General features: G+C 44.3%; 1 protein-coding gene and 1 non-coding gene across 4 annotated transcripts in view; one reads left to right on the plus strand and one right to left on the minus strand.

Moving 5' to 3' along the window:
* Positions 1-238: 238 nt before the first annotated feature.
* Positions 239-26,900, plus strand: part of DPYS (dihydropyrimidinase) — a 69,749-nt gene continuing 43,087 nt past the window's right edge. Inside the window, exons 1-4 of one of the 3 annotated variants that reach the window (XM_037133367.2) lie at positions 239-337; positions 15,599-15,757; positions 17,618-17,797; positions 19,010-19,199. In XM_037133367.2, coding sequence (XP_036989262.2) covers positions 254-337; positions 15,599-15,757; positions 17,618-17,797; positions 19,010-19,199 — 613 coding nt within the window. In that variant the 5' untranslated portion in view covers positions 239-253. The other 2 variants (XM_037133365.2, XM_037133366.2) reach the window with 2 other exon arrangements.
* On the minus strand, positions 10,731-10,836 carry LOC119040418 (U6 spliceosomal RNA). Its single transcript, XR_005080859.2, has one exon. It is a non-coding gene; the product is annotated as a U6 spliceosomal RNA (small nuclear RNA).

Here is a 26,900-nt window from a genome sequence, read left to right on the forward strand (position 1 = left end):
AGACTTCTCAACTAGTTTTACGGAAAGCTGGGAGAAAAAACACCTGGATCTTTGGAGTCACGTTACCTGTTGCTTTCCAAGAAAAACTTGCTGGTATGCATTGTTGTAGCATTGAAACCTGGAGAATGGTTGGTACCAAGTCGTTTTCATTTCAAACACATAAAATATTTCACCCTGAACTTTCAGTCTGCCAGTTACTGGGATTATGTGATAATTTGCTCCTCGTGCAAAGTGTATTTAAAAGGCAGTCCGGATGGAGCGTGCTTTCTGGCTGGTGTGGGCGTTGTCGCTGTTGCTGCTACTGGCCGTGGTTGCCCGTCCCACTCCCGCCCCTTGGGTGCGTGTTGGCGCCGACACACAGGCAGGGAGGGGGGTTTCATCCCCCTGCGAGCGCTTCACTATTAAAACTCCAAGATCTCTCCCTTGCAATGGCCGGATGTCCACCATAAAGCGACATGCGAGGCGACATTGAAGCGTTTTGGGTCGGAGCTGAGCCCGTCCGCTCCCTCCGAGCCTCTGGGCGCCGGCCCAGCCGGCCCTGGGGTGGAGCCCGCGTCCCGAGGCCGGGTGACTAACTGCCCGGCCCCGGGCGGGGACTCCGGACGCGCCGCGGTTTGCAGCGGGAGGGAGCCGGAGCTTGCGGACCGCCCCCGGGTATCTTGAAGGAGGCCGACCCCCAGCTCGCCCCCTGCCATGGCAGCTCCCTCGCGGCTCCTGATCCGCGGGGGCCGCGTGGTCAACGACGACCTGTCGCAGGCGGCCGACGTGCTCGTAGAGGACGGCGTGGTGCGGGCGCTGGGCCGCGACCTGCTGCCGCCCGGGGCAGCGCCCGCCGGGCTGCGGGTCCTGGACGCTGCGGGCAAGCTCGTCCTGCCCGGCGGCATCGACACGCACACCCACATGCAGTTCCCCTTCATGGGCACGAGGTCCGTGGACGACTTCTACCAGGGCACCAAGGTACCCACCCTGCCGCTCCCTCACCCCGACGCCCGGTGGAGCCCTGGGGCCCCTCTCCGGCCACCCCGCGCCTGCACAGCGGCCACCGCGCCGGTGCTGGGCCGGGGTTCAGGTTCTCCACGCCGACCTCGCTTTTCTGGGGTCCGCTTCTCGGCAGTATCAGCCCACCTTGCTACGCAAGCTCGAGGCAGTCTGTTCCCTTGCCCTCGTTTGTCCACGCCTCTGTCCTCCTGGCCCCCGTTTTCCCTGGTGTTTGTTGTGTGGCAACCCGCAAGCATCTGTGCTGTGTTCAGCTGGCACTCCCAGACATTCCCCCTCACTCTCGGTTTCCCGCCAGAACCAAAGGAAAACTACTTTCACCTGGTAGTTCCTACCTTGACCCAGAGTTAGCAGTGGGTGGTGGGCAGTGGGTGGTGGGGTGGGCTAGCACCAGCGTGTCCACCGTGTTTGCCTCCACCCTCTAGTAGAAAAATTACAGCCGGGACAAGTGTTTCCAAGAGAAATATACCAGATGCGATCCCCGCAGCATCCATCCAGGTGGCCTGGTCCCACCTCTTCTCTGCCTTGCTCTTCGCCCCTTCCTGCCCTTAAATCCAGCCTCGGGTTCCTGCTTGGGCACCTGCAGCTTTGCTGCTGAGACAGGAGGGGCAGATCCCTGATCTCCTGTGAGAGAGCTTGGCTTTCTCCAGACAGAAGAGACTTGCAGGGGTGTCCAACCTGCGGCCCGCCGGCCGCGGGCGGCTCGGGATGGCTATGAATGAGCCCAGCACAAAACTGTAAATTTACTTGAAACATTATCAGATGTGTGAGTGTGTGTGTGTGTGTGTGTGTGTGTGTGTGTGTGTGTGTGTGATTACGTGTTGCCATGTATTTAATGTGTGGCCCAAGACAACTTCTTCCAGTGTGACCCAGAGCTGCCAAAAGGTTGGACACCCCTGGAAAGGCTCAGGTGAATGAAAAGAACCTTAACCCTTCCTCCAAGGCTCCAGTAGGCAGGGTTTGGAGATGAGTAGGGCAGCCGCACTGGAAGGTGTATTTAAAACTCCACTTTGTCCTTCCCCTAAAGCCAAGCCCTCACCCTCCTTGAGGTTGGTATTTTTGGCTGCATTGAGGGAACTGAAAGAATTGATACCCTTAAGGCCTAAGCTCTTCACTCAAGCATGTGCTTGAGATTTTCCCAAGCCTCATGTGTGAAACACTCACAGCTACTTATTCCAAGTATGGGCAGTTCAGCCTCTAAAAGTAGTTTTGACCATAGTTTGTTTACCCTGATGGTTTCTAACAGTTTTATTCTCCTTATATCTCCTTCTTCCACATTCCCTAAACACCTATGACTGACCAGAATATTTAACGGAAGAAAAAGAGAGAATGATTTGACCCAGAGAAAGGGGCCTGGGGCAGACTGCTCACACCGGCCTTTGGAAGTCTTCCTCCCAGTTACTAATTGCCAAATTGCACCATCAGGGCAACGGTCAAAGTCTTTTGTAAGACAGATGGTTATTTATTTTGAAAATGGAATGTTCATTTTCCCCTTTTGCCAAAAACTGAAATTTGCTAAATCTTAATGAACATATTTTTAAATTTTATGTGAAATGTTCAGACATCGAAGCAATACAATTATTAAAAATTGGAAAAATAACTGGAAAGTAGAAAGAAGAATAATGTTGCATAGTGTCCCATCCGACAACTGACACTTTAGCATGTTGCCTTTATGCTTTTTAATATGCTTTATTTTACATAGCTGAGATTGTATTGTGTTGTGTATACCTGTCCACAAACTTTTGTAAGCTGTTTTCAGTTATAGTACAACTATAACTGTTATCTTGGGCTCATAATTAACAAAGTGCTTTGTTGAGGGCAAAGTATTTCATGGACACCCCCATTTGCCAGCTGGAAGCCCTGGGGTTTGGCCAGGCCCACTAGCATCCTTTCCCCTCATCATTCCCTGTCTCTCATCAGGATTCTAGAGAAAGCAGCCAGGCAGAGGGGCTGGAATCCTTTTCTCAAGATCATCTACGTGTGCCCCAAGGTCCTAGGAGGTGACTCTCAGTTTCCACCTGTTCCTTGGCCACTCTGGGATTTGCAGCACAGATTTACAGCTCCATCCGGAGAAGACAGTTCATTGTAACACACCATATGGTCTGTTGCCAACATCTGGGAGAACTTAGGGCCAGCTAATTCTGGAGAATTTGTATACTTAGAGGTTGTCAAAACATTCGACAAAAACACATTCTTCCCAAGCTTAGGATCTTACGCAGAAAACAAGGTAGTCAGTGTTGTTAAGGTCAATGATTTAGCAATTACCGAATTCACATTAAATTTTAAACTGTACTTACAAAGGGGCTAAGCAACAGAAGTCTACTCCAAAAGCGGTTGGTTGGACCCCAGGGGATAATCAACCCCACCCCTAGGAGGAGCCGAGGCTCCCTCAAAGGGAACCAGATGGTCACACATAGGCAAACAGGAACATTAGAATATTGGCCCATGCTCTGAAGGGAAGGCGTGATGCGGTTATTTTGTCCTCTTGTCTAGAGTCTTCGCAGTAATTCCCTGGGCAGTGGTGGTGGGGTTTCTGACTTGGGGAAATAGGGACAAATAAGTCTTCTGCAAGTGCTGGTTTTATTATATATATTAAACTTGAAAACATCTTATTAATACTGTTAAGTAACATTTATTTTATGAAGCACTTATGCTGTACCAGGCACTGCAGCAAGCTGTGCGTTATCTCCAGCAATCCCGGGGGCCATTACTTAATTTTTACAGTTAAGAAACCTAAGTTGCTCAGCTCTTCAAATTCAGGACCGCCTGTCACCACACTAGAGGTCTTCCCTGCTAGTCTCTCTTCCTTTCCAGTAGACCCATTGAAATAGATCTGGTGTTTTGATTGATCAGAGTGGCAAATGACGGATGAAACCCTGTACAAGTTATGTGCTAATGTAAGATGGCTTTTCTTAAAAATAGAACAAAGTCACTGTTAAGAAATACGGTAGCCCTTCACTTTCCCAATGTGAAGGCAGTTAAGGTTATCAAAATGGACATTGCAGGGATTAGGTTTGGGGGGCTTTTCTACTTGCATTTACAGCCACATCATCTGTCAGGCACAGAGATGGGCACCTTAAATACAGAAAAGCGATAAGATAAAAATGATATTTCATGTCGTTGATATAAGAGGCATCCAAATATATAGATTATTTTTTATAAGAGTTCATTTGAGCCAAACTGATGACAATTGCTAGGAAGCAAGATCTCAACTTCTTCAGAGGATGACAGTTTTGCAGTTTCTCTTATGTACTTGAGATTAGGGAAGGAACATAAGGAAGGTTACATGAAGGTAGGAGAAAGCAAGGCAGGGGTTGGATTGCAGAATAGTTAACAGTTCTACTACCTTTTTGTGGGGTGGTTATGCTTATTTCAAAGGTGTGTTAACCTACAGGCACACAAACAGTGGACAGGGCTGACTTAAGACAAAGAAAAGCCTTTAACTAAGGAAGTTAGAGGCCTGGGCATGACTGCCCACCACGACCTGCCCAGTTAGGAATTTATGATCAGATCACCCTGTGAGGTGACTTTCCATAGAACCCCCTTTGTGTTCACAGTCCCTTCTCGTGGTAATAAACCTATCTTAAGGATGCATTGATAACCAACCTTTTGGTTGGATAGTGTGGTCTCACAGCTTTAGGAAGACTCATACGTAGGAAGTCTCAACTGAGTTGTTTTGTTGAAAAGATGGACCACTGGGGATGGATTAATACCATAACCATGGGATGTGAGTTGAGGCCAAATTTTCCAATATTAAAAAAAAAAAAGGAACGGGCAGGTAAGTGAAAGGTAGTTATGTCCTATGGCCTTCATTGCAAAAACACTGTGGGTTATTTCTACCCTGTGAACTATCATGATTCAAATTTTGCCTTCTGTCTCACTTTTCTGCAGTTTGCATCTAGTAGGACATTTACATAGGCCATAAAAAGAGCATTAATAGTTATCTTATATGTGCTCGGTAATCACAAGTGTGAGACTATATAAAAAAATCCAATGAACAAGTATAACTATTATTATGACTCATATCATTAGTAGAAAGGTAAAAACAAACAGTTGGTTTCTGAGTTTAAGTATCAATTGAAAGGTATACAGTCTCCGTCCAAGTCTTGGGGGAGCTGGCCACCTCTGATGTCAGTGACTTCTCATCCTAGCGGAGTCTTTGATGTCCCTTGTAGGTGGAGGCGAGTGTCAGGGAGAGGCACAGACGTGCATTCATGGTTAGGCACCTGATGAGGTTCCTTCCATCAAGGGTGGAGAGTGTCTTTTAAATGAGAAAAATCTCCAGGTGACAGTCAGTAATCTTTAAGTCTTTGTCTCCTGGGAGTCAGCTGTGAAAGGAAGCAGTTACCAATTTGACTTTTCCTTGAAGTGACTTTATCAAACCTTGGCAACAGGGTACGATGTCTCCTTCCTAGAGTGTCAGCTCGTACCTCCTTCATCTCATTTAAGTCCTGCTTAAATGCATTATGATGCATGAGGGAACGCAAAAGCAAAAAAAAAAAAAAAAGGGTGTTGCCAGGAGCAGAGCCAAACCAAGCTGCCCGCAGGGGTTTCTCATAGCCCTGACCATCATTTAACGTGCAACCATGAAGTTTTTCATCGCTTATTTTACAATGCTCCCCATGCAATTTAACACAAGAGCAAATTTGTTGAGGTGTCCCTTGTGGAACACTATAAAGTTATTCCTACACATTTTGATATTTTAACCCTTAAGTTCTCAATATCTAGTGAAAACTAGAAAGCATGCAGGTAACATTCTGCAGGCTGGCAGATTGATGGAGCTATTGTGTAACCTCCAGAGACATAGGCTCTTTCAGTCACAAATACATTACATAAGCCCAAATGTTCGGTAGTTAATGATTATTTTTGTAAGCCCGAGTAAAATGAAAAATGTCTGTGTTGTACAAACCAACACACTTAAACTAGCTTTTGCTCACTAAAGATTAATCTTAGATCACACCAACTTAGAAAGCATTTGAGTTAGGTTCCCTATTTCTGAGAATTTTAGGATACCCAATTCTTATAAAACTCTTGCCTTTAAACTAATTTTAACAATACCATTGGGAGGTAGAAAGTCATCTTCCATTTGCAACATAATGTATGACTGACACAAACAGAGACCTTCTACCCATCAGAAAAACTCACTAGTTTATAAAGAACAGTTGGATTCAAATTTTCTCTGGGAGGCACTTATGACCTACATTTCCTTGACTAGTCGAGTTTCAAATGACCTTTCTTATTTTAAAATGACAGCATTTTTAGATTTTATTATTTACTTACTTTTGGAGAAAGGGGACGTGGGGGAGAAAGAGAAGAAGAGAAACGTCAATATGAGAGACACAGTGCACGCCCACCAACCAGGGATGGAACCTATAACCCAGTTCCGTGCTTGCCCTGACGGCAGATTGAAGAGGCAACCATTAGCTTTGCAGGACCTCACCCAAGCATCTGAGCCACACCAGTCAGAGCATGGACAGCCATATTTAATACCCGAAAGAATTGGGTTGACACCTAAATGACACCATAGGTCGATCCACTTATCCAAATCCTCTTTTTGAAGCTTCAAGAGACCAATTAAATATGTTATTCATTCATTCTGCCTAAATTTATAACCGGCTTTTTCTAATTGTGATTGCAAAAGATTAATTTAGAACTGTCAAAGAATCGTCATCCTGGCCATCTCAGTATTAGTGGGAGGCTGATGGTCCCGGAGCTTGTCAGCCTCACAGATGTGATTTCCTGAGATAATTTCAGTTTTTCCTTTGGGATCTGTACAGTGGACACATTTCTAGGGAAAGCCAACCTTTACAGGCACATCTCTGGACAAGCCAAATGTAATGGATGTCCCTACAGAATTGCTTCTCGCCCAGGAGGAAGTTTTTCCTCAGGCAACCCAGCTAAGGTGCTTAGTCACCTCTGAATGCCCAAGCAAGGCTCAGAGAGAGCTAACCGAAAGCTGTCCAAGGCACAGGCCCCATCCCTCTCTCAGGGTGCACCCATCCCAGGGTGCCCTGCCCTTTTCTCCCTGGGGCTCCTGCTGGCTTCTCTGGGATCAGTTATCACACTGGACACCTCGTAACACCCACCTCTGCCACGCCGGATTCGGGGATCTGCAAAAGCTATCTTCACCCCATGGAGTATTTGAGTTTGGAAAGCAAGTGTCCTTTCTCTTTTGGAGCAAAAGAGAGTTATCTCTCATTTAAGCAGGAAGGATTTGTTTAGATTCTCAGTAAGCAATCGAATTACAAAGCAGAAATTAAAACCAGCAACTCATTTTTTTCCCCTTTCCCTGAGTTATCTCGACCTTCATCCATCTAGAGGATTTTCTAAGAACAGCTCAAATAAGTCGTGGACCTAGTACTTAAAGTAAGGAGGCCTGGGGTTTGGAGAGAAAACTCCTGCGCCCCCACTGTGAAGTTCACCCACTGTGAAGCAGGGAGCTGGCGGCACACGCTGGGCCCTTGCTTGTACCTAGCATGGGAGCTTGTACCTAGCCACACGCTCTTGTCCTGGCTGGCTTCTGCAGGGTTCCGTTGGCCACTCCAAGTAAATGTCGACATAAGGAATGTCCAAACCGGTAGTGAATTTTTATGAGCTGATTTGAGCCAAAGTGACTGATGACAATAGCCAGGAAGCAAGACCTCAAATGCTTCAGCAGTGACAATTTTGCAGTCCCCTTTATGCATTTGAGATTAAGGAGGGAACGTAAGAAATACTACATGAAGGTGAGAGAAAGCAAGGCGGGCACCGAGCCACAGGATATTTATCAAGGTTACGTGCTCTGTTGAGGGTGGTTATGCTTATTTCAAGGCATGTGGATCTAAAGGCACAGAAACAATGGTTGGGGCTTGTTTAAGGCAAAGATGAACCTTTTACTAATGACTCCCCACCAAGACCTGCCCAGGTAGGAATTTCTGATCAGGTTATTTTCTGAAGAAGGCCTTTTTCATTCAGTCCTTTCAGGAGATGACCCCCCAGAGGCTAGACCAACAGATCAATAGCTGTTTGCTTTCTGCATCCACCAGGCTGATCATTTATAATATCTGACAAATAGGAGGGGTACTATGAATGGTATTTTATTTATTGATTACTAGGTTATAAGGGGGCCCAATTTTAAAAATGAAATATATGTCAACCCAAGGTTACATACTTTGCAAATCTAATTTATGTCAGAGGTTGGTTTAAAGCCTATAATCAATTTACTTAATTAAATGTAAAAGCTTTCTATCTGCTATAACTAGTGAAAGTAATGTTCTGTTTTAAAGAAATAATATTTTAGTTTGTTGGTCTATACTAAATATCTGGTGGCCTTTTAATAATTTAATATCTGTGAGGAAAGACAATGGGATTTCTTGTTCAAGTGGACATTGTTAATTAGATAAACTAGGAGAAATTATGACTTTGTTTCTACTATATCCTATGGTAAGAGATTGAATTACAAAAGTCAGCCTGCTTTCAAATTCATGTATTTATATTTAGAGTAATACGTAGCTTGGAGTGGGTGACTTGTGTTAAAAACCTGGCAGTATCAATAGCTGGAGGGGGATTTTTTTTTAATTGGGAATACACACAGATCACTTTTTTTGTAAAGGACAAAAAGTCCTCTAAGTTGTGAAGAAAGAAAATTATACCTTGCTCTGAAACTTTTTGGTAAAATGCCATCAAGATGATCACTTATAATAAGGCAGAGGAAGGTCTGTGATTAAGCACACATTTACGGTTGTATTTATAGAGCTTCCTCACCTTGTGGAAGAGCTGTGCTCAGAAAACGTGGCTGCTTAACCCAGTCCCTTTTTCTGCGGCTGGCTGGGGCTCCAGGCTGGGTTTCAGAGGCTTTGTGGGATGGCCATTTGAACTTGAGCTAGTCGACTTCCTCTCTCAGGGCTATTATTTCCTTACTTGTGCAATGAAGCATTGATAAACAACTTCAATTAAAAATGCTTTAAAACTAACTAGAACAATATGTACTCATCCTCCAGCCCTGGGGAAAATTCTGGAGCATTATAGTTGCTCAATATATATTAATTGAATGAATAAACTGCTATTTTTAAAAAGGCAAAATGTACAAAGAAAAATATGTAAATCACCTATAATTCCAACATTTTGCTTCCTATGCTTTTAGGTTTTTCTTTTTTTGGGGGGGTGCATATAAACATTTTTTTTCTTCTACTCAATTGTGCACACTCTTTGGAGTCAGCCTTGTTCATTAAACACATCCCCATGACCCTAACTGCCACCGAGGAACGTGATTTCCGTGACCTCATTATCCTTTCCGAGTGGGGTCCGAGCCTCACATCTTTTTCTCCAGTCTCATTACTGCCCACAAATCAGGCTCTCCTGCCTGCCTTTCTGAAGATGCCACAACCTGATGTCCCAGAATCACCTCAAGCTCAGCATGTTCCAAACCAAACTCATCCTTCCCTCCAAGCCCCTCCCTCATTTTTTATCCTGTTTCCCAAGCTATGAACAGCCTCACTCCCTTCTTTTCAGTGTTGGACATTTGGGTGGCTTCCAGTTTTGGGGAGGGGGGGTTGTCTTTGCTTGTGTATAACAACATGATGTAAATTATTACTCAGATTCTTGATGGTTGACTTAGAAATGACCCCTAGGAGTGAAATGACTGGGCCAGGGCATATGAGATACATCTTCAAGGAGCTTAATACAATCATCCAGATCGCTCTTTAATTTCTGCTCCCACGAGCAATACATTATAATTCTCATTTCTCTGCATCCTAGCTGCCTGTGAATATTAACTTGAAAAAATCAATGCAAATTTAATAGAAAAAACATAGAATTCCTTAATGCTTTTAAGCAAGCATTTCTTTAATTGCTGGTGGGGCTGAGCTGTGAAGGTTCTTGATATACCAGCCAGAATGGTTCAGCTCTGACTTTCTAATTCTATGATTTCCTTGGATGGATCTTTATTGATTACAAGTTAACCTTTGCACTATTCATTAGAGGAAGGAAAAAAAAACATCTCAAATGTTCACTTGAAACTACTGGATGTTAACTAGGGCTTTGGCCTTATCGAGGGCATTGTAGTTAGGAATTATTTCACTGAACCTTACAAAATCTAGGGCTTGCTTCTTTCAGCATCCCTGCTTCAGTTCTTTACAGTATTCAATTCCACCACTGTTTTCTCCTTCAGTCTCCTGGACTGGATGTTTTCAGTATTTAACAGAATAGTGTAAATAAAAAATCAAGGTTTTCAAGAAGCTACTGTTTGGGAGGAAAAACTTTTCCTACAACCTTTTAAGTTTAGTTATCCGTGTTTGCAAATTAAACTAACAAAAGACAGATTAGAAAGAGAAAAGGGAGATTTTTAAAATTCAGATACACCCGCCCTGGCTGGTGTGGCTCAGTGGACTGAGGGTCTCTGGTTCTATTCCCAGTCAGGGCACATGCTTGGGTTGGGGGGGCAGGTCCCCAGTAGGGGGCGCACGAGAGGCAACCACAGATTGATGTTTCTCTCCCTTTCTCCCACCCTTCCCCTCTGCCTAAAAATAAATAAATAAAATCTTTTAAAAAATAAATAAAATAAATAAAATTCAGATACATGCAAGTTCCCCAAAAATATGACTCAAGGAGAAGGTGAGAATTGGAGACTTACACACTGACTTCGCAGGGGAAAGGGTGGAGGAGAAAGGCTCTCATCAGGAAACAAAATGACCTTTAGAAAAGTCAAATAGGCCTTTAGGAAATAGATGGGACATATGATAGGTTTTTTTAACCTTTAAAACATGGAATGCTTCTTGAATTTGCATGTCATCCTTGTACTGGGGCCATGCTAATCTTCCCTGTATGTTCCAATTTTAGTACATGTGCTGCTGAAGCGAGCATGAGATATGATAGTTTTGTGACAAAGGCTTTCAATGGATGGTTCAAGCTTCTCGTCTCAGGTGACGCATCAGTCTCCCCAATGGTGACCCTTCTTGTAAGAGACGATGCAACCGGATTCCTTCGGGAGGCTCTGCTTTTCGGCAAATAAGGGAGTTTGCAGGGGGTGGGGTGGGGGAGCCTATTCTCAAATTCCTTCAGCTCAGGATGATTTTTATGACACAGTGGCATATTCCGAACCCTGTCACTGCTGTCTAATACAGAATAACCCTAAACTAAGAATATTTCAAGTTGATGGTTAGGTTATATTAACCCAGTTGACAAAGATTTCTTGGAAACCCACTAACCGTCCGGCATTGTGGTTGGGGTGATAGAGATGAAAACGATGGTCTTGGTGCTCAACAGCGACAACTAGAGGCCGCAGGCTCCAGTGCATCCTGGTGCTGATGCATTATAGACGAGAGACTTTGGGACTTGGAGACTTAACTGTGATGACTGTGACTTTTTGGAGTGAACATTTGAGGTCTGGCATGAAGTCGCCAGTCATAATGCTTGCACCACCAAACTGTGTTCCTGAGCGGGTTGTTTCACGAAGTGAGCTTTGGCAATCACCCAAAGTCGACTCCTCACAACTTCAGGCTCCTGTCTTCACACGTCGAGTAACAAACTGAGGGAAGACACTTCGATATTTCACTCATGCTTTATTTATCTGAAAGGGAAACCGCATGTTCTGGTGATGGTCACGTGTTCCTGAACCCCAAGGATCTACTCATAGACAAAAGCAAAGGCCTTAACAATTAGCTTAAAATAAGACAAAATATAACCTTTTTTAAAAGAAGAAATTACTTGAGACATGGACAAAGAAATAGAGTATAGTTCTTTTGTCTTAAAAGTCTTCGTTAGCACTGGTCGGGTAATGGGCTTTGGACAAGACTAAGCATTCTGCTTTCAAATGTGCTCAGAATCGATATTCCATGCTAACATTTTCATAGAAGCATCCAGGCTAGGACTGGCAATGTTGTTGACAAATGAAATCTCAAATTAACAGGCAATTACACTGCTTTTCTATTCTGCTGTTGGAACAGGGAACCATCATGGTTATTCCAACTCATAGCTTTGGAGGAAATTCATTGGTCCCCCCCTTCCTTTCTCCCTTAAACATCTAAAGAATATTCATGTAGCAGGCTCTGCAATGGGCACAGGGTACGCAGAGATGAAACTACATCTGAGATTCTGGGGGGTTGATACAAATGTTCCCTAGAAGATGCCTGGGTTAAGCTTCACTGGACTGAGACAGGAGGAACTGGGGAGGGAAGGGCACGAATGACATCACCCAGAGAGGGCCTCAGAGGGCTCCCAAGAGACAGAGGGACAGTGTCACTGAAGTGGGAGGAATGGGACGGGAGGGGAGGGACTCAATACACAGCTGAGGAAATATCTGAAGTTCGGATCATGCAGAGACCCTATGGGACATATAATAATTGCTTTTTCCCTTCATCCTAAGATCAAAGGGAAGTCAGTGAAAGATTGGAAGTGGCAAGCATGGCTGGGGACAGGGTGACATTGCAGAGGTTGCTGATCTAGTCAGAACGTGAAGGTGGTGCTGGGCAGGGAGGCAGCGACGCAGGAAGTAAAGAGACTCCCAGAAAATGGAGGTGGTAGCCTGGGGTGGGAAGGTTGCTGATGGGTTGGATTTGGGGAGGTAGGGAAAGGAGAAGTAAAGTTCAAGGGGGACTCTTAAGTCTGGTTCGTGCACAGTTGGGTGGATGGTGGCATAATTAATATTTCAAATTTGGGGAGATAGGAGATGCCCATGGAGAGACCACGTCTTTACAACGCTGAGCACACTCTGGCCTTGAAACATAAATTGGGGTCGTGAAGCTTGTTTTTATATGTCTCAGTGCCTCTGAGAAAGCTGGAAATGCAGCCAGGGTTTTTCTCCCTGGAGCTCAAGTGCACTGTTGGATTCCTTTTCACTTTACTGGGGTTGAGCAAGTTCTGTGACTGATTTTAGTGAAATAAAGTCACTTGTTTCAGGATGAACTTAGAAAGGAAAATTCAATGACACCAGAAACTGCTTGGGATGCTTTCGGTCATGCTGTACCATCAAATGCATTCCTAAATACAGTCTTATGTTGCATGAAATGTCGACCCCACCATCAGAGCTGATCGCTATTTAAATGCCCTGATATTTGCACCTCAGACGGCACATGCTGTCTTCCCAGGAAAAGATTTCAGATCAACTGGAAGGCTTTCAAGGGAGAATAGCCAAGGTAATTAGGAGCTGAAAGAATTGATTTATGAGCCCAGATTAGAAAAGGTAAACGTATTTTGTTTAGCAAACTACATGTAAAAGGGGAGTGAAGTCAATCAGCAGTGAAGACAAAGGAAACAGTTAGGCTTTATGTAGAAATTTGAAAGACATTGTCCCCCTTTACGACTTCTCTCTCCAAACTCTCTTCATTCTTCAAATGTTAGGTAAAGCCGGAGGAACGTTTTGTGAAGTCAACCAAGAAGCATCTGATATTGAAAGAAATGAAAGAATATTGAAAATATCTGAGTGGGCTGGGCCTGTGGTGTTCTAACCAGCCGCTTTGCTGGACAAAGCTGACTCCCTGGTGGGAGATAGCTGTGTGAAGGCAAAGAAGGCAAATAGCTATGTGAATGGGCCTTTCCTGATAAATCTTTTAGGGGGATGTTACTTCATTAGCAATTGTCACAGCGATGCACATCACATGAGCTTAATAAACTTGCATTTCAGAGTCTGATGATGGGGTTTGTTTTGTACAGCTTGGGCTTCCTAAATGGTTGATTGATTTTGCCAACCTCTGCCTCTGTCCAAATAATGATTCCTTTAATGGGTTGGGGCCCCAGGCCAGAAAGCAGATCTCACCAAGTGGGAGATTGGAGAAGGGGGTGGGTGGTCTGCAGGGGGTGGACGCCCACAGCAACCTGAATGTCAGACCTCTGGCTCAAAGTTGAATCTTCTTCCTTGTGAGCAATGAGAATTTACCAGCTGTGTGACCTTGGAGAGTCATTTGACATCTCTGAGCCTCAGTATTCTCAACTGTAAAATAGGAAAGCAGTCCCCACCTCTCCAGATATAGCAAGGCTGAATTAAATGGGCTAATGAGTATAAAATGCTTAGCCCAGAATTGGGTATTTAAACAAGTACCCCTTTTAAGAGGCAAGTAACCCTAGAGAGGAGTGGGTCTCCTTCCCACCTCGGGGCTGGGCAGCATCCACTTGGGATTACAGCTCTGCAGGTCCACCCTGCGGCTCCTTGGCTCGAGTCTAAAGAAGGGAACATTTCAGATCTCGAACTAATATTCAGGGGTCTGAGATAGCTTTGGGCAACCAAAGGACCCAGGGCCACCAGAAAGACCAGAAGAGGAAGCAAGAGGTTCAAGAGGAAGCTCGGGCCAGACAGTGCCTGCAGCTGTTTGCCGAGACCCAGGGCAGCAGCTGAGATCCCTAGAGCTAGTGGCTAATGTCCCAATGGTTTGGAAAAAGGCAGGTTCCGTTTTTTATCCATTTGCCCATGCTGGCTGAGGCCTTCCTCCCATGCAGTAGAGTTTCTCTAAGTTCATCCCCATTGGGAGGGTGAGGAGAGGCAGGAAAAGTGGACAAGAGAAAGAGAACAAGCAGGAACAGAGAAAAGACAACTGGCTGCTCCCGCCCCTCCCCGTCCTGCTCCTCGTTAATTAGGGAGGTGGAGCGTTTGTGATAAATCTTACTCAGGAGCTTTCACACTGGAGCCCCAGGAATTTCCATCTGCTGTAGTGTTAGAAAAATGAGCCTTTGGCCATCACACATGTTCGTCTAGTAAGGAGACCATCAACAGTCTGTGTACTTATCCACACGGCATGCACATGTGTACGTCTGCAAAGCATCCTTTCTCCTTCCATAAGTTATGCATTGTTGTAGAAGATTTAGCAAAAACTGAAAATAAAATGTAACTGGAGGGAAATTGAAACAACGTGAAACCATGTCACGCAGAAGCAGCCACTGTGCTCGTTTCCCTGGGCTCAGTCCTGCCTTGTTTTCACGCTACGTGCATGTTCTGGAGCGTGTTCTTGCGGTTCCTGTTGTCACGTCTCGCTGCTCTTCCCACGCCCGGGACCCCTGGCACGCTCTCCAGGGTGGCTGCCTCGGCTTTCCCCTGCCCTTGACTGCTGCTCAGCATCCGGTCTGCGTGCGGTTCTGCCTGTATGTCAGACACGTGCCCGAGCCACTCCCACCGGGATGTTCCACGCGGAACTCGTGCTCCCCTTTCCCGTCCCCTCATCTGCCGCCCTCTCAGTCACCCCCATCAGAGTCACCCACCCCCTTACCCCCGTCTCACTGAGCCACAATCCCTGCTGGTCTTCACAGCCAGTAGTCATGCGGACTTCTCTCCCTGGTACTGGAACTCTGAGCTGGGGGTCCTGGTGGGGGCCCCCCCCTCAGAGGGGTCCTACGCAGCCAAGACAGGTCTTCTGATTTTTATCCACCATGCCACCCGTGGGTGTGGAACCAGCCCACTCCACGTCTCCACCCCTCCTACCAGGCTCCATGTGACTTCTTCTTTATGTCCTTAGTCCTAGGGCTTCAAACTTTAGTTTATGGAAAGTCTGCGTACGCCCCTCTGGGTCTTTTAAAGGCAGTTTCCGGGGCCTACCAAGTGCACCCAAGTGCTGGCAAATAAATGCACATTGTTCACGGAGATAAATGGCTTAAACGGAAAGCTGACGTCTCACCTGCTGACACCCTCGTGTGCTTCCAGGCCGCCCTGGCGGGGGGCACCACCATGATCATCGATTTTGCCATTCCTCGGAAAGGCAGCTCCCTCATCGAGGCCTTCGAGACCTGGCGGAGCTGGGCGGACCCCCAAGTCTGCTGCGACTACAGCCTTCACGTGGCGGTGACATGGTGGAGTGACCAGGTGAGCCTCCTCGCGGTCTGGTTGCTCCATTTAGTTCCCTAGTCCTTGCTCTGTGCACGATCAAGAGATTGGGCCACGTCAAAACACAGGGAACTGCTGCGAGGCTGGGGGGGGGGGGTGCGGGGAGACTCTACGTTCTTTCGTACTTTTTGAATTTTGATTCCTGTGAAGTATTGTCATTTTTTTAATGAAAAAATTTTAAATCATATGCAGATAATAGCAAAAATGCTTCATAATAATTCACCATACACTTTCCTAATATTTAATTCATGACATGTCATTTTTTTTTTTAAAGTTCTGGTCTCCCTTTCTCTCAACTTCAACCTGCCCTGATCTTGTAAATGGTATTTTTCCATAGTCTAGGACTTTAATTAGAGATGTGGAATTTTTGGAGAAAAACTGAGGACACTTCCATTTAGATGCCTCCATTCCCCACTTTTGGCCCCTGCCGCCCACCCACCTGTGCACTCCAAAGAGGAAGGGAAAGACCAGGAACGTTTTCAAGGCCTCCTCCCAGCCCTCTCCTGACCTGGCGCTTTCGCCGGCTCTGCTGGTCTCACCACCTGCTCAGATCATTTCGTGATGCAGCTTAAAGCAACCCTCCGCGCCTGCTAATTGCTGATGCCATGGCAGAAACGATACCATGGTAGAGATAGGAAGACAGTTTTGAGAGAGGCTAAAGTGTGTCCATTTCTCCCCATATAAATTTAGAATACATTGTTACTTGTGATTTAAATCAACATGATTTTCCCACATTGGACTTCAATCAGAAATCTCCTTACCAGGAAGAATGCACAAGGGTGACTTTATTTGACGTTACCGGGTCACTTATGCCTCCATCTCCCCCTAAAAATTGGGAGGCTTTAGACATCAAGTTAATATAAAATAAGTCATCGGTCTTCAACAGATAGGTCAGCAAATATAATAGCAAGGTTCATAGTCCACAGTTAAAGTTAATTTTTCTCCAAAAATGCCATTCTGAGTGATGCACCTGATCTCTTCTGTGATTTTAGGGTCTTCCTGTCTTCCTTGTCTCTGCTCTCCCCCTCCCTCCCCTCTTAATTCTACTGAAGCAGAAGTGATGATGTTTGCCCTTGCCAGCACTTCTCACACTTTAATCTGGAAATGGTTACCCGGTGAATATTGTTAAAATACAGATTTTCTTCAGTAAGTGTACTAGTTTTCTGGGACTGCTATAACAAAGTCCCACAAACCAGGGGCTTAAACAACAGGAATTTATTTTCTCACAGTTCTGGAGACTAGAAGCCCAAGATCAAGGTGTGGGCAGGGTTGGTTCCTTCTGGGGGCTGTGAGGGAGCATCTGTCCCATGCCTCCCACCAGCCTCTGGGGGTTTGCTGGGGATCGTCAGCCTTCCTGGACTCGACTCGGTCCAGAATCTGTCACTGTCTAGGAGCTACCAACGGGCAGATCTGCACCCTCTACTTCCTCTCTGGGAACTCACTCATCCTGTGGGTTTCCGATTTGAGTCTAAGCCCTTTATCTCACATGAGCTTTGATTCCTTCTAGGGACACTATTGTTTCTGTTGCTGCCACAGGGCTTTATCTTTACTTTACAAAATAATTTCCTCATATTGGGAGATAAATGCTAAGAATTTATATCTAAGTATAGAAGCCAAGTACTTTGGGGAAAACTATGAACTCTTCCATAATTTCAAAGTCTCGTAGCAGCAGACGAAATGGGGTCTAACGGGAAGAAATGCTCAGGGGGCCTTAATTGCTTTTCATCCGGAGTTAAGCTGTCCTTATTTTTCTTAATTCTCCAAATGCAACATTTTGAAAAATACTGAAATTATCTTTAAATGAAACAGTGACACGTTCTTGTTGTTATTTCCTCTTAGGTTAAAGAAGAAATGAAAGTCCTTACCCAGGAAAAAGGTGTGAACTCCTTCAAGATGTTCATGGCCTACAAAGACGTGTACATGGTAGGAGACGCGGAGCTCTATGCCGCCTTCTCTCGGTGCAAGGAGGTCGGCGCGATCGCTCAGGTCCACGCGGAAAACGGAGACCTGATCGCAGAGGTACAGTTGCCTTCCAAAGCTCCAATCTGCAGGAATGAAAACGACCGTAATTTTCTAAGGTGACGATGATTCGCCCTAAGTAGGTCAACTTCAGGCAATGCAGTGAAAGAAACTAATTTTTTTGAGTTTGGGAAACAATTTTGTTTGCTGAGTCCGTGCGCTGAGCTTTATTCAAGTGGTATATGCATTTGAATATGGATTTTCCTTTTCTAAACCAGCTATTATATTAGATACGTGTTTTATTAGAAAGTACAAATATGTTTCTTTGGGTAGCCCAGCACTTTTCGGGCGGGGGCAGCTCAGGCTGCTGGTTCGGAATGCCGGAGTGCGGACATCAGCTTGACCCCAGGATTTACGCAGTGTGTTAGGTAGTTGTTTAAAGTTCCACTCTTTTCAGAAACTGGGTATTGAAAAGTGCTCTGGAGAAATCTAGATGATATTTGTTTCTCGTGTGAGCTCCATCCTTAATGCGGGGACGGTGCACCATCTGCAAGATTTAAAGAGCTGTCTCGTACCCTTTACATTAGTTGATCTTTTCCCTCCCTGGGCTCAGTTCCCATTAAAGTCAGAGATGGAGGCTCATGGCCGAGTGGCAGTGGAGGATGAAGGGCGGAGAGCGTGAGCTGTGAACTCAAACAGACCAGGGTCTACACTTGACTCTCCCACTTGCCAGCTGTGGGACACAGGGCACGCCATTTTCCTACTCGTGGCCTTGACTTCTTCCTTTTTAGTCAGAAAGAGGGAACCGACTGGAGAGCGGAAATGCCTGGTCCAAAACCATTCAGTGGGTGGGAGGAGAGAGCGGAGAAGACTGACTCAGTAACAAGTAGAATTAACTACATAATATATTACCGTGAATCACTTCAACCAAGATCTAATACTGGGGATTCTCATATTTTTGCTTTGTTTTATTTTGTTTTGTTTTGAACCATCATAAGTCTTAAATGTAAACACTGCTTTTCAAAGAATGATTAGAACTAACCTCTTATTATTTTCATCTTTTCAATCAAAATAATTTAATTGTGAAATATGTCTTTGAAAAATGAACACACACCATCAGAGAATTAAATTTATTTTTACCAAATACACGCACACACACCTATACCTGATCGATCTGAAAGTCGGTCTGTGTATTTCTTTTGCAGTATGATAACGGCCTTTATCATTAGTAAGTGTTCCTTGCACATGTGTGTGTTCCTGCTGCCTTTGCAGGGAGAGAAGAAGATGTTGGCGTTGGGGATAACGGGCCCCGAGGGCCACGAGCTGTGCCGCCCAGAAGCGGTGGAGGCCGAGGCCACCCTGAGAGCCATCACCATCGCCAGCGCCGCCAGATGCCCTCTGTACGTCGTGCATGTGATGAGCAAGTCCTCGGCAAAGGTGATAGCGGATGCAAGGAGAGATGGTAATTCCTGAACCACACCCTCACTTATAACTCTGCGTTGGCTAGAGAGTAAGGTGAAATACCTGCAGTCTGTCTTTTGTTAATGAGAAAGTGGCCCGTGAACGTCCACAACTGATCATCCTCCCCTACCATCCTTCCCTTTCTCTCTTCCATCCTTACACGGGTCTGTTTCTGTTCTCCCTTGTGTTCACCTTCGCGCCTGCATCTCCTCCTTCCGGTTATGTTCTCATCGTCCTTGGAACTTCAAGCCATTCCCTCGAGCCACAGATCCCACCCTGAATACCACTAGTGGCCCATTTCCTAACCCGATGAACAAAGGCAGCCTCTCCGGTCAACTTTAAAGAAGCTTCTCCATCTCTTTGGCATCTCCACTATCCCTCCCAGAGTCCGAATCAGAGTGGCGCAGGGTGTGTAGCAGGTTTTGAAATTTCAAAAAAAAAAATTTTAATGCATTGGTTTGTCTCATAACAACTTGGGTGTTAGTACAATTGAAGCAATTATCCAAATGATATTTTTATGACAATTATGTTACAACTTTAAAACCAAAGGTATTTTTACCCCAAATTGCTTGATTGCCTCACTTCTTTAGTTCAATTGAATATGTAAATGGTCATGATAAAAGAAAGAGAACATTGATTTTTGATACAAATTGGGTACAGAAATAATTTTCATTCATTCGTACTGGTTGAGGAAGGAAGAAAACCAGTTAAGGTACATTTTATTTGATGACTTTAGACCCTCTTGGGATGTGCTAGCAGTTTCTATCATCTCCCTTTTAGAAACCGGAATAATCAGATACCCTCTCATAAATCATCCTGGCTGTTTGTTTAAACTGAAATGGGCTGCATCTTTATAATATAGATTATAAAAAACCATGAAAATAGATTTAGCATGTCTATAATTGACACAAAAATACATTTTTCAAAATTGGCTTTTGTTGCATGAAGTTCCAATAAGGATTTTGCTCCAAAGGAATGCATTCTTCAATTTTTACCAAATCATCAGAGAAAATGTATTTAGAGAGTCACAGAGGTAGTAGACTGGGCTGTGTAGGCTCAGGAAACAAGTCACAGAAACAAAAGGAGGGCCTTGGAGTTTAGGAGAGAGAATGCAAAGGTAAAGTCAGGTTAGGGTTAGTAGGGTGGGGGAGGAGGGGGCAGGGAAAGGCGGGGCTTGCTCCCTAGAGGAAAAGCTGGCCAAATGCATGGCAGTCCAAAAATATCTTGTGTTACGAGTAAACTCGGTTTCACACAGGAGTTGATAAGGACTTGCTACCAGCCATTTCTGGTTGCAACCCCCACCTCCACTCCACATGTAATGTAATTTCAGTTAAAAGAGTGCAACACTTCAAAAAGAAAATTCTGCCGTTTTCAAGTTACAGCATTAGGTTTTTGCCACCAGATGGCACTGTTGCCAACCCTATGGAATGGGCTGCTCTCTAATTATTTGCTTTGTTCAGTCATGTACTATTACCGCTTGTCAGGTCCATAATGTCAGAAAATGATTTAAGGAACAGCAAATTCAGCAGAAATGGTCAATTGTAGCCCACCAGCAAGTTACAATTTTGACAGTTCTGCCAGGAAACAGTTTCTTGATCTTGGGTATTTGATTTGCTTTGGGGTAGAATTCCATTAGGAGTGAAGTAAAAGTCTCGGGAAGGTTTCATAGGCAGAAACTCCAGTGTAAGCATTTTCATTTAATTTTAAATAATTTTACAGTTTAATTTTATTTTTGAATATGTAAAACATTACATGGTCCAAAAGTCAAAATTATATACTAAATATTCTCAGAGAAGTAATCATTTTATTAATTTGTTTCTAGTTTATCTTTATAGTGTTTCTCTTGGTGAAAAAAAATAGAATATCTATAATATTTTTACTTCTCTATCTTTTCTACATGGAAGGTAAAGTACCATACATAGTGTTCTGTATCTTGCTTTTTCACATTCAAAATATGTCCTAATGGTCAGCTAACATTAGGAACAGAGACTCCCCTCATTCTGTTTTACTGGTGGAGAATATGCCACTGTAGTTGTTCAGCTAGTCTCTGATGATGGGCATTGGGTTGTTCCCAAACTTCAAGCTGTTACGAACAGAACCACAGCGATGGCCTTATGCGTGCGCTATTTCCTATTTGTGGAAGGTGAGTCAGATTTCTGCTGCTGTCTAACAAGGCTACACAAACTTGGTGGCTTGAAGCGACACAGTTTTCCTGTTGGGTAGTCCTAGAGGTCAGGAGTCTGGTCTCATGAGCCAAAACCAAGGTGTCAGCAGGCTGTGTTCCTTCCGGGGGCTCTGGGCAGGAGCCCTTTCCTTGCTTTTTCTAGTTTCTGGAGAAGATACGAATTTCTTGGTATGAACCAGTTTCTTGGTATGTCCCCTTCCTTTATCTTAAAAGCCAGCCACGGTGGGTGGAGAACATCACCTTATTCCGATCTCCCCTTCGGCCTCTCTCCTCTTCTTTAAGCTCCCATGGGTGACCTTGAGCCCACTTAATTAATCCAGGATAATTTCTCTGTCTCAATGTCCATAATTTAATGACAACTGTGAAAGCCACATTCACCATGTAAAGTGACTTCTTCCCAAGGGATGGATGAGGGTTAGGACGTGGGACATCTTTGGGGCACCACTGTTCCACCCACCACAAGATTCTACGTCAGGATGGAGTCCTAGAAGTAGGACAGCAGGTTCAAAGGACAAATTCAATGTACATTTTGGATGTTGCTAAATTCCTTTACAAAGGGATTATGGGCATGGAATATTTAAAATGTCACCCCTACATGTCCTAGGTGAGTCAGATTTATTATAACAGTACTTGTGAGAATATGCTAATGCACAATTGTCAAAGAGGTAGCAGATCTCTCAGAGTAAATTAACCTGACAGATTTCACAGACTGGCATGTGATCCCTGGCAGGTGATCAAGGCATGTGATCAAACAGGAACCCGAGAGCAGGGGAGGGTTGAACAGGGAGAACCACCAGCCAGCCCAAGGGCACGTCCCTGAGGGTACAGAGTGCCCAGAGCTCCAGACCACACCCTTCACAGAAGACTCATTTACCCTGTCTGCACTAGTGTATTATCTAGCATCATTTCTGAACACTAACAAGCAGTACAAACCTATTGTCATCTTGTTTACATAAGAAACATTTATAATATGAATATTTTCTATCTGTAAATACCTTTGCCAGGCCATTCTATCATCCGGGGCTTTGCCACTCAAAGGGCGGTCCCTAGAAGGCAGCACCAACATCCCCTGAGAGCTCATGGGAAACACACAGCCCTGGACCGCATCCCGGACCCACTGAATCGGAATATGATAGAGCACAGGTGATCCAGATGCATAGTACAGCTTCGGACTCACTGTTCCTGCAGGCACGAAAGATATCCAATTATTAAATGCCTCTATTGTAGTTATCTGGATATACAAGGCTACTGTTTGATTGTATTGCCGAATTGCCAACTATGCAGCCAAAAGGTAGTGACGTGAGGGTCAATGATTGTAACAACCCACATTGTCTGTTCAGTGCTTAAGATGTGCCTGGCACATGTTTGAATAGCTTGTCTTATTTCAGGTTTTATTATCTCCGCAGTGTGTTTTAATATACATTGTCATTTTAATTGTCATAGCAATGCTTCACACTAAATTTTATCACTGTTTGTGACTTATGAAATTGAGACTTTGGAAAGTTCAGCAAATTAAGCCCAAGATCACTTTAGTAGTAAGTGCTAACCCTGGAATTCAAGCTCAAGTTCGCATGACTCCAAAGCCTACATTTCTGGTTACTCTGCACTTTATTAAAGGAGAAACCAGTTTACAAAGTTGAGGAATATGAATATCACGATTACATTTAACCAGTTTTGGTTTTTGGCCTCATATTTACAATTTTTATTTAAAGCACTATCATCATTTTATTTTTTTAAACCATTATTAAAAGAAAAACACATGCAAGGGATGGAAATGATCAAGAACATATTAAATGGAAAGCATTCACTATCTCCCCCAGTGCAGTCCTAAAACGGGTGATGTTTAACCATGCCTGTCTTTAGATTTTGTGGTGGCTGCACCCAAAATTCTAAACCGCAAATTTGCAAGGAGAGACTTACAATTTTTGATACTATCAGTTTGCTGGGGCTGCTTGTCCTCAAGACCTGGGGGTTTAAACAACAGAAATGTGTTTTCTCACAATTCTGGGCTCCCGAAGCCTGGGATAAAAGTGTCAGCAGGGTTGGTTCTCTCTGAGGACAGTGAGGAAAGGACGCACTCCAGACCTCTGTCCTCGTTTTCTCGGTGACTGTCTTCTCCCTGTGTCTCCTCATAGTCATCTCCCTGTGTGCGTCTGTGTCCAAATGTCCTCTTTGCATAAGGACCCCTGAGTGATTATTGGATTAAATTCATATTAATGACCTCGTCGTAACATAATGATTCTGTAAAGGACCCTATTTCCAAATAAAGTCACATTCTGAGATATGGGGGGGGTGTTACAGCTTAAACATTGGAATTTTGGCAAGGGACACAATTCAGTCAAAATTGTGAAGTGACTCTTGGATTCCAGGAAGATGCTAGATACCTTCAAATACGTTAATTTACTTGATCCTCTTAAAATTGCCACACTAGAGGGACATTGTGATCCCATTTCATAGATGAGAAAAACTGAGACTAAGAGTAAGGACTCATTTTGCCCAAGGTCACCAACTAAAAATGAGCAAAATCAGGATTTGAACCCGAACTTGGTTGATCTACTCTATTATGTTGCTTCTGTGTATTTTCCTTCTCAGTGATCGTCCTCCTTTGTAAATGTACTGTTTTAAATCAAAACAGACCCTTCAAGCTAGGACAAATTATTTTTGTCAATGTGTTTGGCTTTCCCTGTGGTAACCACTGCTTCCACTCCTGGCACCTTCGCCAGCTTCTCCGCCTCTCTGACCTTGTCCGACAGCTCTCAGGACTTGATTAAGTGCTGCTTCCAGATCCAGACGAGGTGCGAACATCCGCTCTGTCACTCTCATTTAATTAATGGGCTATCTGGCCAGGAGGGAGTTTAGATTGTTTTCACATGTTTCATTATTTGAAAAATCTTTAGAATTCCCACATGGCAAAATTCCTGTAAGTGGGAGATTGCATCATAAGTGTAGAGTTGAAGATTTTGTGTTGTTTTGGTTTTGGGGTTTTTTTTTTTTTTGGTTTTGAGCCAAAGGGTGGAGGAAGAAGGAGAGAACATGTACCGGTGGACAGGATACAACATAATGCAAAACTTGCTGAGATAGTGGGAGATTAATGGTGAGGACGTCCTATCTCCCGAGAGCTGTGAAACCACCGGGTCTGGAATGTAATCGAGCGGAACTAGACGGGATCAGATAGAGCGCTTTTCATTACCGACCTGCTAAGAGTAGTAAATGAAACCAGCAAGTGAAACTGGAAAATTGCTCAGCCACATCCACATATAGTTTGTGGTCGACTTAAACATTTAAAAATACATGCTCTTACAGTGTTATTTACAATAGCCAAGATTTGGAAGCAGCCCAAGTGCCCATCCGTAGAGGAGTGGATAAAAACGCTGTATTGCATTTACACAATAGAATACTATTCGACCATAGAAAAGAAGGAAACCTTACCCTTGGTGACAGCATGGATGGACCTGGAGAGTACTATGCTAAGTGAAATAAGTCAGTCAGAGAAAGACAAACGCCATAAGATTTCACTCATATGTGGAATCAAATGAACAAAATAAACTACCAAACAAAATAGAAACGGACTTACATAGAGCAAACTGGTGGCTGTCAGAGGGGAGGATTATTGGGATCTCTGTGAAAGAGGTAAAGGGATTAACTAAAACAAACAAACAACAGACGCAGAAAACAACAGTGTGGGATTGACAGAGCGGAGGAGGGGTGAGAGTGGGGGGGGGTGGAAGCAGCAAAGGGGGGATAATGGTGGTAGAAAGACACTTGACTTTGGGTGGTGAGTGCAGACGATGCAGTGTGCAGACGATGTTTAACAGAGTTGTACACTTGGCATGCATATGGTTTTATTAACCAGTGTCGCCCCAATAAATTCAATTAAAAAAAGAACAAGAAAAGAAAAAGAAAAAATAAAAGTAAATGCTCTTGCCTGGGCTGGTGTGGCTCCATGGATTGAGCACCAGCCTCCGAACCAAGAGGTCACCAGTTTGATTCCCAGTCAGGGCACAGGCCTGGGTTGCAGGCCAGGTCACCAGTTGGTGCAAGAGGCAACAGATCGATATATCTCTCACATATTGCTGTTGCCTCCTCTCTCCCTCCCTTCCCTTCTCTCTAAAAGTAAATAAATACAATCTTTAAAAAAACGCTCTTTACCAAGAAATGAAAAATGAGATTTTTCCTAGTTACACAGAGCATACACATGATATCTTAGCAGAATACTAGGATTTTAATTCTGGTGCGCCACTCACTACCCCAGTGTCTTGGGCACTTTAGTTAGCCTCACTGAGTGTCAGCTGATTGTCGAAGCAGCATGAGGGTTGCCATGAAGGTCAAGTGAGACATACGACTTTCCAACTATATTTGCAAACTATAGAGTGCTATACGTGTATTAGTTATCTTTCAGTCCAAATCTAACAAAATCCGCAATTATGCAGAATTGTGTAGTTTGAGCCTCTAACTTATGGATTATCCAGGCCCTTTTTTTTCTTTCCCCTTCTTACCTCTTGCATGCTGTTTAGTCCTTCGAAAATATCTTAGATCCATTGGTAAAAAGGAGAAGAGCCGTTAAGAATTTTTACTCTTTCATTTTTCAATGTTTTGATATTTACAGATGCTTAATGGAGAGACTGTTAAAAATAGCCCAGCTAACCAAGAGCTTGTGGTCTATACCAAAGAGTGCCTGTCCCATTTTAAAGAAGCTAAGCCCTTCTGATGAAATTGCCCGTTATCTGGCTTCACCAAAGTCCTGGCAGGGTCCTGGTAGATGCTGACACTTTCCATTTTTCCTGAACACTATTAAAATGGTAGAACTTTTGGAACAGTATTCCCCTATCACCTCGATGGGCCAAATGATGGAATAGAACGTGTGATAAGGACCTTTCCTCTGTGATGAAGCACCATGGAAACTCCTGAGCCGGCAGCTTGCTAAGTGATTGCTCATCGAGTTTGAGTTTCTCATTGTTGGAGCATCTGTGAGAGGCTCTCTTGGAATAGAAAGGCCTCTTCGTACCTGCAAATAAAATAGTGTCCATCCTGTTGTCTCTCCAATAATTAACACATCACCTCATAGTTTATATGAAAAGAACAACTTGTTGTTGCACACATCAGAAAGAGATAGTAATGGTATTTCCCCTTTTCGGAGACTGGGATCAGTAACAAGCAGGGAGAGGGGGGTAGCATTGGTCTAATGGGTGCATATCATGAGAGCGAAGGATCTTAGCAGTGGCCAGGTCCCTGGGGGTGACTTTTATTGACCGTGGTCTGATCCTTGGCTACTTCAGAAGGAGCGTTTGTTAGGCTTCCATAGGCCTTGCTTTCCTGGCTTTTCAAATTCCTAGACCGGCTAGAAGACAGCGGCTAGTTTGGGGGAGAAATGATCTGGGAGGTAACGGGGTGATACATTCCGATTTAAGATGACTCAGGCAGCTGGTGGCCATCCACTGTCAGTACTCCCTGTGGAAATCAGTTAATCACAGTCATATATCAGGATTTTAACTAAAATCTGACATCTGATTTACTAGA

Source organism: Artibeus jamaicensis, unplaced genomic scaffold (assembly GCF_021234435.1).
Source record: "Artibeus jamaicensis isolate MK-2021 breed Jamaican fruit bat unplaced genomic scaffold, CSHL_Jam_final scaffold_916, whole genome shotgun sequence".
NCBI lineage: Eukaryota > Metazoa > Chordata > Mammalia > Chiroptera > Phyllostomidae > Artibeus > Artibeus jamaicensis.